This window comes from Podarcis melisellensis (assembly GCF_964234715.1).
Source record: "Podarcis melisellensis genome assembly, chromosome: 13".
In the NCBI taxonomy this organism is placed as follows: Eukaryota; Metazoa; Chordata; class Lepidosauria; order Squamata; family Lacertidae; genus Podarcis; species Podarcis melisellensis.
In genome coordinates, this window is record NC_138545.1 from 24,358,146 (window position 1) to 24,374,647 (window position 16,502).

At 41.4% G+C, this 16,502-nt stretch overlaps 1 protein-coding gene across 4 annotated transcripts in view; it reads right to left on the reverse strand.

Moving 5' to 3' along the window:
• LOC309354659 (uncharacterized protein) overlaps positions 1–16,502 on the reverse strand; it is a 47,923-nt gene that overhangs the window by 19,615 nt on the left and 11,806 nt on the right. For 2 of the 4 annotated variants that reach the window (XM_081884923.1, XM_081884925.1), the window contains exons 1-4: positions 6,765–6,867; positions 5,045–5,110; positions 4,078–4,368; positions 3,137–3,154 (exon numbers count right to left, since the gene is read on the reverse strand). In XM_081884923.1, coding sequence (XP_081741049.1) covers positions 3,137–3,154; positions 4,078–4,368; positions 5,045–5,110; positions 6,765–6,786 — 397 coding nt within the window. In that variant the 5' untranslated portion in view covers positions 6,787–6,867. Of the gene's footprint in view, positions 1–3,136; positions 3,155–4,077; positions 4,369–5,044; positions 5,111–6,764; positions 6,868–16,502 lie in introns of those variants that run through there. The other 2 variants (XM_081884924.1, XM_081884926.1) reach the window with 2 other exon arrangements.

Sequence of the window (16,502 nt, forward strand, 5' to 3'; positions counted from 1 at the left end):
GGACTAGGTGAAAATGCAGTTGCAATAGAGGCGGAATTAGATTGCTTTATTACCATTATTTTGTTTACTGTGTTGTTTTTTAGCAGTGGTTTTTCCCATAGTTGTTTTAATGATTTCTTTTTGGGGAAAGTGTTAAGCAAGTGTTCTACTCTGTTTTATTCGTTTAAAGCATTTTAATGCCACCTCAATTTTTATTTAGAAATTTGGGCTTATAGACTCTAAATTTAATTCTTAAAAAGTTATAGAAGATTAATAGTTAGGTGAGCAAAAAGATCCTATGAGGCAATCCTATGTCAAGAACTTTTGCAGAATGCATGTTTCTATCCCCTCCGTCTAGGGCACACCCTCAAATTTGGCAGCAGCTACGACTCAATAATGTATAATTTTTACACCATTCCTTCTGATGAACTATTCAATGAATGAATGAATGAATGAATTTATTAATACGGTCACAGACCAGCGTCAACACACACAATATCACAGATCATAAAAAATATCAGAAATACAAGGGACAATATGAATATAACAAGGATTTAAATATAAAAATTAAAATTTATTGTTAGCGTGCCCCCTGTAATTAACATTTAGGGGTTTGGTCATTATGGGATACCACTTGCTTCCTGCGATTGATTGCAGATGCACAGAATTTAGCTACATTTAATGTAGTCTTGGGATTCTTGTCCTCTAGCAGTAGTTTTAAACTATGGTATTCCGATTCTTTCCTGGACTTTTGCAAAACAGGTGTAATAAAAATCAAACGTATATCCTCATAAAGACAACAATGTGAAGCAGTTTCAACTTCCAACGAGCCACAAGGACAGACCCATGCTGTGTATGGTTTACCCTCAAATCTGCCCTGAAGTAAGGCAGAAGGGAGAACGTTAAATCTAGTGAGGGTAAAAGACCGTCTGTATTTGGGTACCTGAAGACCTGACAGATAGTTAGCTGGAGAGAAACATCTCCCATGGTCCCTTATTGCTGGATGTTTGATCATTTCACTCATGTGGCATTGTAATTCTACGTCCCAGGTAAGCTGGCGAATTGTAATCCTAGCTTTCTCGAAGCCTGTCGCTATCAGGGTCTGCTGTGGGATCCTCAAGCCTTTAAGTTTTTCCAGCAGTGTAGCTTTCCATCTGGATTGGTAAGTATCTAATAAGGTTAAAGGTGCCAGCCCAACCGGGAAGAAAATAAGTTTTAGCCAATAATGGATCTTCAATATCCATATCTGAGTACTGATAGGAATTTGCCCAACCTCCAAACGGACCGCTATGTTGGATACACAAGAGGGGATCCCCAGCACACAGCGGAAAAACTTAGTTTGGAATGCCTCTAAGAGAGTAAGGTTTTTAAAGCTGCAGATCTAGGATCCATATAACAATTGTGATAGTCTTTTGGCAGCAAATACCTGGGAGGCTGCCGTTATGTGTTGGCCCCCTTTCCCGTAAAAGAATCTTATTAACGCTTTGGTAGATCTTTCTGCATTTGCAATAGTATTATTAATCTGAAAGCTCCAGGAGCCGCTTTCCTGGAAGGTTACACCCAGGTATTTAAAGGTTGCTACCTGTTCTATTGAGCGATTGTCTATTCTCCATTTGTGCCTCCTCCTATTTTTAGAGAACAACATGACGTTGGATTTGTTGTAGTTAATTGTTAGTTGTTCATTGCTGCAGTATGTGGTAAAAGATCTCAAAAGTTTTCTTAATCCAACACAAGAAACTATTCAATGTATCTCTGACCCTCAGGCACATTCACTTAGAGAATATTTGATTGTCAGAAAGGCAGCTTTTCATCCGTTAACCCATTTAACACCCACCTAAACCCCTCTGAAAATTAGTAGCTTAGTTTACATGATAGAGAGAAGATTCAGACATTAATCATGGTTGAAAATTCCTTCTAAGGATATAAGTAGGAAACATTTTTCCAGGATAAAATGAGTGGGGCTGCACCCCAGCAGCTAGTGCCCAAGATACACAACTATGCACACAAACCACCCGCATGTAGCATGGCCATCCCCATGGCCTATAAAGAGTGCATTGAGAGACCTCATGGGCCAGGTGTATGCCACAGTTTCTCGATCCCCATTCTAGCAATTATATACTCCTGTTGATTCTTTCAAATAATATCAATCAATCAATTTCTATGATCTATCTTGTGGCTGGTTTCTTTTAATCATTCTTTGCCCAGGCAGGCACATTATGTGACCCATGAGAGCAGCAAAATAATCAGACTGCACATCAATGATGGGATAAAATCAGGCCAAGTCTTTATTGACAGCAGCGGGCAGGGCAAGGGTTTGCATGGCAGGATCAGTTTACCATTCCACAATCCCCATGTAGATGGAATGGATCCGCTGGGTTTGGATCTCTCCTGACCTGTACAACAGGATTCGGCCAGTGTTGAATCTTGCAGTGGTGCAAGCCAAGCATTCAAGGTCTCACTGGGGGACCAGGGTGCAGATTCCAACCAGGCAGATACTGGACCAACGCTTGGGGTTGCCATGGTCAGTCCTCTCCTCAGGCCTCTTATGGGGCCCACCTCTATACTCTCAAAGAAAAATGACTGTGAGCTCCAGGGGAAGGAGATTTATGTAAGCTTCTTCCTCCCCTCTTCAGCAAGGGTTCATGCGGCAGCTTTTTCCCATGAGCCCATCACACAGAGAAAAGATACTGAGCAAAACCTTACCCAGTATTTTGCTGCAATCTATGGGCCACAGTGCCGCTGGGCAAAGGTGTCCCATGCTTATTGGGAACGGAATGGGGCATAAAGTGATATGGTGAAAAGCTCGAACAAATAGCAGGAAAACCAGTAAGGTGTGATGCATTTCCCTGACTCTCTGTATAGCCAACTGGCTCTTGATTGATGGCAATCATTTGTATTTGTCAAAAAAGGAGAGAAATTCAGACACTGACATCAAGAGTGCTATCAAACTTTCCACAGTGGCAAAAAGATTCTATAAATGTGGCATTAGGGTATTAATGATCTTTGATGGGAAATGAGAAAAAAAAATGTTTTCTTTTCGTGATTGTGTTTGAGTATAGATTGCATTATTTTGTCTTTCTGTTAAGATTTAAAATGGCATACTAAAACAAACAATAAGATAAATAAATATTATTACTCATTGATGCTGTTTACTTACCATTGGAAGGACAATTACCTGGGCAGGGAAAAACATGGACAATATCAGAAAAGCATGGCTCATCAACACATCAAGAAACACAAAGCTCTCATAAATGTGCTCTTATCAAGTCAGTGGTGCCAAACTGAATTGTGGATCAGAACACAACTCCTGATTGGATCACACACTTCTATGGATTTTTTAATGTGGTGTTACCACAAAAGGGACCCACATTTTATATGTATTTTAATATAACGTGTATTTTATTTGGAAATTCATTGAAAAGCATTGACAAGTATTGCTAAAATGCATATTTTGAGGAATGCATACAAAATGAGTATTAATGTATATATTAAGGTGCATCATAACAATGGGTTTGATTTGAACTAAAAATCAATTGTTATGACTAAGAATCATTCATTTCATTACTCAATGTATAACTGAGCTGGATGGAAGAACATATGTAACCTTTCATGCACTCTTTAGAAAAACATGATGTGCCAAAAGAAATGAAACAGGATGGATTTAGGCTGATCTAAGCCCCATCCCTAGAGGCTAGACACATAAATCATAAATATTTTTAACAGGTTGCAAAAGCATCACTCTTTGATAAGCTGCCTAACAGCAATATCTATTTTAAAATGTCATTAAACAGTGTTCATGGAGAAGTGTTGTCATCTCCATGCTATTGGCCAGATTCTCCAACATTGGTTGCATAGGTGAAAAACAGCACCTATTTTCATTTAGATAAATATATGAATGTGCTCCAGGGAAGTCTGAACATGCTCTGTGGCTATGATTAACTGTTGTGGTGGGGGCATAGAAAGCAAATGGGTGGGGAATTAAATGAACTGTGCTGGAATATGTCATGGCTGGCTAGCTGGAACTCTAAACAGGACTATCCCACCATGCAACATTCTCTTGCAGGTCTCTTCCTAGACTGATCATTTCTACAACCTTACCTGAGTGGAAAACCAGATTCCGAGCAGCACTGAGGGCAGATGTCTTCACTTGGTTCTTTGCATTATTTTTCTGATAACCACAGGAATATTGGCCAGTATTCTTCAGTGATGCATAGACTATGTATTGAGCAGTTTGAGATGTTGCTTTCTTGAATGAAATAGGAGCCCCATCTTTACAGAGAAAGAATCTGGTCACCACAACCTCTGATGGAGCCATACAGAGTATTGTGATAATTTCCCCTTCAGGAACCAAAGTTGAATTCAAGAATAAATCAGGAGCAGGAAGTTCACCTAGAGAACAAACGGAAGAAATAAATAAAGAGCATAAGTGAATGCAGAGAGTAAGTGAAAATGTAGTTGCAATGGAGGGTGAGCATTTGAGGAATCATGTGGAATTAGATTGTTTTATTACCTTTGTTTTTGTCTTACTGTATTGCTTTTTAGCACTGTTTCCCCCCATAATTGTTTATTGTATACTGTTTTTAATTATTTCTTTTTGGGGAAAGTGGCATGCCAGTGTTCTACTATGTTTTATTTATTTAAAACATTTTAATTCCACCTCAATTTTTATTTAGAAATTTGGGGTTGCAAATTCTCAATTTAATTCTTAAAATGTATAGAAGAAGGAAGGAGGGTTCAGCCAAGCTTAAAGGGGAGGTTTGGGCAAGATATGAGGGGATAGGCAAGGGGGTGAGTGAGGGGTAAATGGAGGAGGGGTTAGCCAGGTGTAGGGGATGGAGGGCTGCTTGGGATTGGTGAGCTGAGAAAGTGTGGGTGGCAGCTTCTAGTACATCTCATATTTTCTATAAGCTTGATGATGAAACAAAACATCCCTGACCTTCTTTTATAATGAACATTTAGCATTAAACATTTAGAATGAGTAGAGGAACACCCCCCCCACACACACACCATTCTCTTCAATTCTGCACACACACAAATACACAGACTTGCACAGTCTCAAACTCACCTGTAGAAGTGCAAAGCTCTGAATCTTTGACATCACCCAAACACCAGTGATTTGCAAGCAGAACACCTGCAATAACATCCATGCATTATGTTTATAATATGTTTTAAGAAGTAAACACAAGGGCAGAGCAATGATTTAATAATTCTCTCAATCTGTTATTTTTGCTGCAGCCTTTTGGATTGTCTTAAGTGTTTTCTAGCAATCTCTGCTAGTCAGATGTGAAGCAACCCGCTCTGGTACCCAGAGCGGTGCTCGTCTCAGGGGGTCTGACGTGCATCCCGGAGGTGTGGTGCACCGCCCACAGGGCACGGTGCACCGACCGTGGGGGGGGGGACACAGCAAACGGCATGTGCCCTGGGGGTTGCCGCCAATTGGGGGTCTGCTTTTTGTCACCCCCCCCCTTTGGAATGGCACCCGGAGTGAGTCCCCCTCTTGGAACGCCCCTGCTGGTAGTTTCCAATTATGCAAGCAATACGTATACAGATGCGAGTTAATGTAAAGGCATATAATTGCCAAGATTCCTATATACCAGAGCACCCCCTATTCTGGTACATTTTTCTTTCTGGGTGCAAAAGGAGTGCATGGTGTGTGAAAGAGATTAAACAAGCATGTGCGAATGCAGAGCTTAGGAGAAACCAATAAAATTGCCCTTTCCCCCATTTTTTTCACACTGTTCCTTCTCCCAACACTTCTTTAATGTGTACATTTACATTATGTTGTATAACCCAGCCATTCTTAAACTGAAATCCTTTATTCTCTTGCAGTTAGTACTAGAAGACGATGAAGAAGAAGAAGAAGAAGAAGAAAAAGAAGTTAGATGTTTTCATGAAATGTCCTCCACTAGTTAAAGAGGAAGACCTAATTTTGGTTTAGTTTTTAAAATGTCTGTTGGAAACAGCTTGGCTTTTCTGCAGTCCTCAGTGGCAATCCTATAACAAGATCTAAAGACATGTGCATCTTAGGATGCAACAGATCTCTCCCTCAGCTGGGCTCACCATGCAGCTCAGACAAAGATATGCTCTTCATAGCTTAGCTATTTAAACTGAGGACACTGTAAGTCCTCCAGAAGGCTGTTGCAGGGATGTGGCAAGGAGCAGGCAACTTGAACTGGAACCAAAGCTCATTCAAATAAGTTCTGGCAACCTCATGTAGAACAATATCTTTTAGACATGTTTTTTCCCCTGCCTCACTTAGAGCAGCAGCCCTTCCGTTGAAAATGGGTTGGAACTGGCTTCAACCCAGCTTAACTTGTCCCAGTATGCTTTATGCCATCTTCTTCTGCGTAGGACTTATGATCTATATTGGAAACTTCACAGAACCTATCGTCATACAGCTTGCCACATTCCCAAAACTACAGATCTGGACGAAGTTGTTGAGTTTTTTCTTTTTTGGGGGGTGGTGTGTGTCAAAGTTTTACGATCACCCACTCCCCACCGTGCCATCCACCACCGCCAATTGCACTGATCCCCCTCTCACACAGGCACGTGCTCCCTCACATGCTCTAGAATTTTCCATATAAAACATGTCAATTTCACGATCTCAGCTAAGTCCATTAATTTTAAAAACCACTCTTCCATTCTTGGTAATGATCAGTCTTTCCATCTTACACATACACACTATCCTAGGAAAGCTCTGATGGGAATTATGGAGTTTACTTTCCCCAGATCTTTCAAGAATTTGCCCATATCCATGAATTCCCTTCCCAGTTTCCCAAACTTACAGAGAACCCAGAAGAGATTCATCAGGGTAGATCAGGAGTTGGCTTCCCAATCCGATGTTTGTCTACTCTTCCCAACTTCTGACTCTTAGCTCCTTCTACTTCTTTCACAGACGAGACGGAAATCATCATGACTTTTGCAGCATGCATGCTTCTATCCCCTCCCCTGGGCAACACCCCCACTGAGGGAGAGGTCTGTTGCATCCTAAGATGCACATGCACCTACCACTCAAGAATGTTTAATTTTATACCTTTTGTGATGGGACGATGAGCTGCTTGTGCGTAAAATGCAAGTCCCTCAGAGTTTGATCAGGTTTTCAAACCTCTGCCTGTGACGGAGCCCCTCCAGCATGGCTGCGTCAATCACTAGTAGAATCCGAAAGTGGCTGCTTTCGGAAACGTTTCCAACATAAAAGCTCCTTAACGGAAACACGTCGTCTGGCCTCTCGGCGTGACAGTTTCCGTCGAGGTGTGGGTGTCCCTATAGGAGGTCCTGAGACCTCCCCACTGGTTTCGCTTGAAGCGTCTCTGAGCCATCCCTCCGACTCACTTTCCCTTGGAGTTCTTGCTCGCCCTCTACTGGTTCCCTCTTCCGCTGCTACTGCTCTCTCAACCTCAGGGAGCCTTTGCACCTGCGGCGCTTTAGATGTCAGTTCCCTGACACCTTTCCTTCCCGCGGACTACTCAATGTATCTATGACCCTCAGGCACATTCACTTAGAGATAATATTTGATGGTCATAAAGGTAGGTTTTAATCCGTTATCCTATTTACTCCTCACCAGAAACCCCTCAGAAAATGAGTAAATTAGTTCACATGATAGAGAGAAGATTCAGACATTTGCTGTGAAAAATTCATTCTAGGGAAATAAATAGGAAATCCCCCCACACCAGACAGTATTCCCTTATGCCAAAGTAGATGGGGCTGCATAGAAGCAGCCCATGCCCAAAATGGAGCTAAAGCATGTACACACCCATGCACACAAACCACCCCCTAGATAACATGGCCTATAAAGGGGGGAGAGTGCCTGGGCTGCATTGTGAGAGTCCAGCAGTTTCTGATGTTAAAGTGGAAAGAGCAACCATTTTGTAAGGCAAGTGTCCCTGGTCCTTCCTGCTGTCTGTACCAGTTTCATTTTATTACATTATATCTCTGGTATGAAGGATTCTACCATTCTTCGCATCCCCATGGAAAGAGGCTCCAGCTTCCTTGGATATGTGGAAGTGGTAATTTCAGTGAGCCTTTAGAACTGGCTTAGGAAGATTATTTCTGTGCCCCGAAGAACTGCGACAATTTCCAAATTAATCTGAGAGAAACTCATCAAAGCTTACTTATAGCAAATTATTGTTCCATTGTTCATTTCCTTTTCAGCTGTGGGTTAAACTACAGAGCCTAGGACTTGCCGATCAGAAGGTCAGTGGTTCAAATCCCCGCGACGGGGTGAGCTCCCGTTGCTCGGTCCCTGCTCCTGCCTACCTAGCAGTTCGAAAGCACGTCAAAGTGCAAATAGATAAATAGGTACCACTCCAGCAAGAAGGTAAACGGCATTTCTGTGCGCTGCTCTGGTTCGCCAAAAGCTGCTTAGTCATGCTGGCCACGTGACCTGGAAGCTGTACGCCGGTTCCCTCAGCCAATAAAGCGAGATGAGCGCCGCAACCCCAGAGTCAGTCACGACTGGACTGCAGCTGCTCTTCTTTATGGAAATTCAGTATAAAGAATTTCATGACAGGAAAAGAATAAAACATTTTTTGGGGGGTGAGGGACTTGGCTCTTTATATAACAGGGTCCCTAGGTTACCCGAATAGTTAGTGGGTGGATTGTGTCTTTTGGTCAAAGCACCATGGCAGGATCTGTTGGGATGGGTAGTTTGGGATGCAAGTTTTGCTCAGCCAGCTGATTCCTGGCTCATCTGAGTTCAGCCAGCATTAAGTCCCCAACCCTGGCTCAGTCGAAGGTGTAACTTGCTCAACCCTTTCAACCAGGGCTCAGCCTTCCGAGCCAAAGCTACCTGAGACAAGACTGGTGTAACTTACCCAAAATAAGCATCCGGGTGGCATGACATGGGCAAGACCAAGAAGGGAGAGTTTACACTGAATCCTAAACCCATTCAGCTAGATCATGTAACCTGGCAATCTGGCATAAACCCGCATTTAAAGGATTTTTATCCATCTGGCAGGCTTAAGTAGAGCAGCAGCTCTGCTTCTCAAATGAGGCTCGGCTATGGTAAAACTTCATGCCGCTTTAACTTTGCTTTGCTTTACTATAACTTTTTGTGCAAAGTGTTGCTCCCTAATACTTTTTCTATGATACCCACCTCTACAGATACAGGAACCTCATGAGAGGCAATGATGTGTATGGCAAAACAGAACTGCAAAAATTAAACTTAGCCATTAGGCCAATCTATTAGAAATGCATTCATAAAAACCTCAAAGGAAGGAAGTATATTCATCAAAATAGATGCTAGGCTGATGCTAGTGTGGTATATTAGTCTTCAGAAAATGTAAGCGCTATTTTGGGGGCTTCAGTACCTATTCCATTCTCTCCTTTTAATGCCTTTTTCATATTTTAGCTTATTCCTCAAATTCACCTGTAACACCAATAGCCTTGCTCATGAGAGAGTCCATGTTAGCAAACATAACTAGAGCAATGGAATAAAAAATTCTGAAAGTGATCACAACATTTAATAAACATTGTCTTGGTCCCACCTGTCACTGATATGCAAACTAGCTGCCCCCCATCTGCCTCTTTAGCAAGTATCTGAAGTGCCCTGTATATATGCCAACATAATGTATAGAGTTAGCCAGCGAAAGCTGTGGCCCTTGAGATGCTGATGGACTCTATCTCCCATCTGTCTCAGTCAGCATGGCTTATGGTAAAGGAAAATGGGAGTTGTAGTCCAGCAGGATCTGGATGACCACAGCTTGATACAGAATTGGAGGTCAACCTGCAATCCTAGGCAATCCCAGCCTGCACATCTTTCCTGGGAAATAGGCAGTACTCATGCAATGTACATCGACTTCAAGTCTTCCAGGTGAAAGGGAGGCCGGGGAGATGGTCTGTAAGGTGTTCCTTTGGAGAGGAGACGTACGAAATTGCTCTCCTTTTTGACTGACTACCTCAGCAGCTCAGAGATGAAGGGATGCAAAACAAGGCATCACAGAGAAAGTACTATGGACAAGGTTCCTTGCAGGGTTCAGCCTGGGGACTCTATTAAAGCAGAGCTGTTTTTTCAACAGTCATGCTCAAACTGAGCCTTAAACAGGAATGCCCCTGTAGCTAGTTTGGCCTTCTATGAGAGGGACCAGTTCCCTTAAAGGGGTTATTGGACATTGACTCTAACAGTGAAGGAGGCTGGTCCTCTGAGCTGGAGTCCTCAGCTTCTTAGGAAAGCAGCACTACCTAAACTGGTTGGAAAGATAACAGGAAAATGCAATCTACTTCTGCAAGTGTTTCTGATTTGGTATGTACATTTGGGACAGTTCGTTTGGACAATTTGCTCTCCTGCCTGGAATCCCTGGTCACAAGATTGTATACAGCATAACTGTGCTTTCACATTGTTTCACCCATTTTAAAATCTTCACCTGCTCATTCCCACTTGTTTGTGTCTTGGGAGGATTGAGATGCATAATAAGAATTCCTTTGTGGGTGAGAACGATTTAGAAGCCAGGAGGAAAGTTGCCAGAGGCTGGATGGGTTTTACACTGGTGTTGGGAGCCTCCAGTCCATGGGCACACCAAGGCCCATCACGTCTCCTCCTTTGGCTGACCAAATTATGGGAGCCCTCTCCACTCATCCTACACCTGACATCCTCAGCTTGTTTCTGATTTTAACCTTTTAATATGGTTTTAATTATATGGTTTTATGTACAATTGTTGTAAACCGCTCTGATATATACGTATGAATATCAGCATATAAATATTTTTCTAAATAAATAAAGCCAGGCCTTCAGTGGAACAATTGGGAGCTTCATGTGGGCCCCCAGTTGTCCCTTTGCTGGAGCAAAGAATGTCTTGCTCAAGGAGCGGGGAGAAGCTTCTCCTTCCCAGTGTAGCTCTTTGAAGCCATGTTGTGCTGTTCCTTTGAGTCTTTAGTTTTGGAGATAGAAAAGAGTGTCATGAAGTGGCTTGCAAAACACAGGGCTGCCAACCTCCCCTCCTTGCTTTCTGGTTCCCATGTTTGGGAAACGTATGAAGGAATTTTAACAGAATTATGTCATGTGATGGACCGGAGGGGTTGCCCGGTCCATCTATCAAAGTTGGCTAATGGGGCTGGACTCCAAAGGTTCCCCACCATGGTCTACCAGCTGAGGGTCCCCATATAATTGTTTTACTATCTGTATATCTATTTCTCTACTCATTTATGTAGAATCTGGTCTTTGTAAACATAGCACACACCGGGTGGCTAACATACTATAAAAATACAGCCCAATACAAAGCAACACATTAGCTCAACAATTTATTTGGCAGAAATACAAATAATATTTTAAAACATAGGTATGTTAAAATAAGCAGCAAATAATATAAATCCTAGTAGACAAAATGCTATCCATTGAAGATGCCCATTAATACTATGCAGACACCTTTGCTGTGTTGCTATAAAAACTTCTGGGAAGCCTAGCAGATGTCATGAACCCAAGCCATTTATTGGAAACCTAAAGCTCAAAACCAGCTTAGTAAAATACTGGAAACATTATTGTAAGTTTATAGATAGATGAGGTGTGGAGGATAGAAAAAGAATAGTCTGGAGGCATTTTTCTTTCTTCCAATGGGATTTCCTAGTTTCTAGGTCCGACCTACTAGCAATTACACTTCTCCATGAAATAGGTGATGATTGGAGCTGAGATCAGGAGAAGAAGCACCAATGAAGAGCGGAGAATCCAAATATAGGTAGGTATTGTCTGACCTGGATCGACTAGAAAAAGATCAGAAAGTTTGGGTTTCTATTCAGATATGACCAGAGACAGCTGACAAATCATCAGATAGACATTAACAAGTTCTCTATGGTTTGATACTTGTGGGACGAATGTACAAGTTTATCACAACACTTTTCCTACTCTGATTATATACTCCTTTTGATTCTCTCAAATAGTATCAATCAGTTTTTATTGTATATCACCAAAGGCCTTTACAATGGACAACAGAGAAGAAAACGAAATTCCTGTAGCAGTTTGCAACATATAATAAAATAGTAAAAGAAGAATAATCCTCTTAGTTTTCAACTATAGTTCTTTCCTGTATAGTTCTTTCCATCCTATCCACCCTTTGAGGGTGTTTTAGAGAAGGGGAGAACAAGAGAGGAAAATGTTGAAGAATTTGGTGTTTGCTTGAAATGTCTACAGCAAGTTGAAGAGGCAGACCTTATCATTTACATAATCTCCAGTCATAATTGAACTATTGAATACCTTCTATATAATATATATATTATCTGAGGTTTAAAACTCTCATTATTGTTGAAAGTTAATTTTACAGTGGGTGTGAATGATCTATTTGTGGCTGGTTTCTTTTAATCATTTTTTGCCCAGGCAAGTGCACTATGTTACCCATGTGAGCAGCAAAATAACCAGCTTGCTCAACGGTGATGGGATAAAATTAGGCCAAATCTTTGTTGACAGCAGCAGGCAGGGCAAGGGTTGGCATGGCATTGGGTCCCAGGATCAGATCATCATTCCATAAGCCCCATGTTGAAGGAATGTATCTGCTGGGTTTGGATCACTCCAGACCTGTACGACAGGAGTCAGCCAGAGTTAAGCCTTGCCATGGTGCAAGCCAAGCAAGCAAGGTCTCACCGGAGCATTAGGCTGCATTTTTCAACCAGGCAGATACCAAACTCACGCTTGAGTTTGCCATGGTCTGTCCTTCCCTCAAGCCCCTTATGGGCCCCACTTTACTATGTTGATCCTGACCAATGCCATTTCTGCCCTTATACAAACAATGTTCTTCCGCCTAACAAAGGAAAGTCATAATTTCACTGAGGTAAAGGTGGAAAACCACCCAACCCCAACCAAATGCCAATTAGGCTGAGAGAAAAAAATTCCTTTCCGGTCCAGTCAACCAACAACCCAAAATAGCTCAGTGAAGGCTCTCACCCAACGATAGGCAGGCAGGAAGCTCTCAAAGCAAAATGGCTGGAATGGGGCATAAAGTGATATGGTGAAAAGCTTGAACAAATAGCAAGAAAACCAGTAAGGAGTGATGCATTTCCCTGACTCTCTTTATAGCCAAGTGGCTCTTGATTGATGGCAATCATTTGTATTTGTCAAAAAAGGAGAGAAATTCAGACACTGACATCAAGAGTGCTATCAAACTTTCCACAGTGGCAAAAAGATTCTATAAATGTGGCATTAGGGTATTAATGATCTCTGATGGGAAATGAGAAAAAATGTTTTCTTTTTGTGATTGTGTTTGATTATGATTATGAATTGCATTGTTTTGTTCTTGTGTCAAGATTTGAAATGGTATACTAAAACAGTAAGATAAATCAATATTTTTACTCACCAATGCTGCTTACTTACCATTGGAATCATAATAACCTGGGTGGGTAAAAACATGGACAATATCAGAAAAGCATGACTCATCATCCCATCAAGAACAACAAGGCTCTCATAATTGTGCTCTTATCAAGGCAGTGGTGCCTAACTGAACTGTGCATCAGAACACAACTCCTGATTAGATCACACACTTCTCTGGATTTTGTAATGTGGTTTTGCCACAAAAGGCACCCACAGAAATACATATTTTAATATAACCTGTGTATTTTATTTGGAAATGCATTGAAAAGCAATGATAAAATGCATATTTTGAGGAATGCACAATCGGTTTGATTTGAACTAAAAATCAATGGTTATGACAAAGAACCATTCATTTCATTGGCCCTACTCAAAGTATAAATGAGCTGGATGGAAGAACACATGTAACCTTTAGAAAAAACATGATGTGCCAAAAGAAATGAAACAGGATGGACTTAGGTTGACCTAAGCCCCATTCCTAGAGGCTAGACACATAAATAATGATTTTTTTAAATAAGCTGCCTAAAAGCAATACCTATTTTTAATACGCTATTAAACAATGTTCCTGGAGAAGTGTTGTCATCTCTATGCTATTGGCCAGATCCTCCAACATTGGTTGCATAGGTGCAAAATAGCACCTATTTTCATTTAGATAAATATATGAATGTGCTCCAGGGAAGTCTGAACATGCTCTGTGGCTGTGATTAACTCTTGTCATAGGGGAATAGAAACCAAATGGGTGGGGAATTAAATGGACTGTGCTGAAATACTGTATGGCATGACTGGCTGGTTGGAACTCTAAACGCGACTATCCCATACAATCTTACGTGGCTGGACAATCAGATTCTGAGCAACACTGAGGGCAGATATCTTCACTTGGTTCTTTGCATCCTTCTGCTGATAACCACAGGAATATTGGCCAGCATTCTTCAGTGATGCATAGACTATGTATTGAACATATTGAGATGCTGCTTTCCTGGATGAAACAGGAGCCCCATCTTTACAGAAAAAAAATCCGGTCAGAAAAACCTCTGCTGGAGCCGCACATAGTGCTGTGATGGTTTCCCCTTCAGGAACCAAAGTTTTGTTCAAGAATAAATCAGGAGCAGGAAGTTCACCTAGAGAATGAACAAACGAAGGGAAGAAATAAAGAAAGGGCATAAATGAATGCAGAGAATTAGTGAAAATGCTGTTGCAATGGAGGGTGAACATTTCAGCAATCATGTGGAATTAGATTGCTTTATCGCCATTATTTTTGTCTTACTGTATAGTGTTTTAGCACAGTTTTCTCATAATTATTTGTTGTATACTGCTTTTAATTTTTCCTTTTTGGGGTAAGTGGCATGTAAGTGTTCTACTCTGTTTTATTTATTTAAAGCATTTTAATACCACCTCAATTTTTATTTAGAAATTTGGGATTGTAAGCTCTCAATCTTCTAAAAGGTATAGAAGATTAATAGTTAGGTAAGCACATAGCTATCAACTTTCAGATTTGAAAATAAGGGATCAGCAGCTTCACCTGTCCTGGGGACAGTCTACAGGATATAAACAAACAAACAAACAATATTTATTACGGCCGTAGGCCCATACAGGTAAAAACAACACATAAATAACAGCTTGTGCACGTGGGGGAAAAAAAAAACAGCCGCTAAAACACCACTATAACAATAAGTCTACAGGATATATAACAATCCTGGATAGCAGCAGGAAGCAGCGGGAAATGGCGGTGGAATAAGGGAATTTCCCACAAAAAAGGGAAGGTTGACAGCTATGGGTAAGCAAAAAGATCTTATGAGGCAATCCTATGTCACATTTCCAATAGGCTGTGTATTTTAGGATACAGCAACTCTCTAGCTCCAGCCCATATGAGCTGCTTAAAGGAGGATGGGAAGCACTTCAGAGAGTGGTTTTGCTCTCTAAAGCCCTTCCTGGCCTCATTTAAAAGCAGGCAGTGCAGGATGTAAAAGAAGGTCAGAATAGCTTTAGTGAGTGGTCAGAATGTGAGGGAAGGAGGGTTCAGTCAAGCCTAAAGGGTGGGGGAGGTTTGGGCAAGATATGAGGGGATAGGAAAGGGGGTAAGTGAGATGTAAATGGAGGAGGGGTTAGCCAGGTGTAGGGGATGGAGGGCTGCTGGGATTGGTGAGCTGAGAAAGTGTGGGTGGCAGCTTCTAGTGCATCTCATATTTTCTGTTACAGATAGGCAGCTTTCTGTTACAGATAGGCAGCTTTCTGTTACAGATAGGCAGCTTCTAGTACATCTCATATTTTCTAAAAGCTTTATGATGAAACAAAACAGCCCTGACCTTCTTTGATAATGAACATTTAGCATTAAACATTTGCTTCGAGTAGAGGAACACACACACCATACTCTGCAATCTGGCACACGCTAGCGCACACAGTCTTGCACAGTCTCAAACTCACCTGTAGAAGTGCAAAGCTCTGAATCTTTGTCATCACCCAAACACCAGTGATTTGCAAGACGAGCACCTGCAATAACATCCATGCAATATGTTTATAATATGTTTTAACAAGTAAACACAAGGGCAGAGCAGTATTTCAATAATTCTCCAGACCTGCTATTTTGGCTGCAGCCTCTTTTGAGTGGCTTTAGTGCTTTCTAGCAATCCCTGGAAGTTTCCACTTGTGCAAATAATACACATATAAATGAGAGTCAATGTAATGGCATATAATTGCCAAGTTTCCTATATGCCAGAGCACTTCCAATTCTGCTGCAGGTTTTTTTTTCTGGGTGCAAAAGGGTGCATGGGGTTTGAAAGAGATTAAACAAGCATGTGCGAATGCAGAGCTGAGGAGGAACCAATAAAATAGCCTTTCAAATGTGTTTTACACTGTTCCTTCTACTAGCACTTCTTTAATTTGTACATTTACATTATGTTGTGCAACCCAGTCATTCTTAAACTGAAATCCTTTATTCTCTTGCAGTTAGTACTAGAAGATGAAGAAGATGAAGAAGAAGAAGAAGAAGAAGAAGAAGAGAGAAAAGAAGTTAGATGTTGTCATAAAATGTCCTCCACAAGTTAAAGAGGAAGGCCTAATTTTGGTTTATTTTTTAAAATGTCTGTGGGAAACAGCTTGGGTTTTCTGCAGTCAGGGGCAATCCTATCACAAGATCTAAAGACATGTGCATCTTAGGATGCAACAGATCTCTACCTCAGCTGGGCTCACCATGCAGCTCAGACAAAGATATGCTCATCGTAGCTCAGCTAGTTAAACTGAG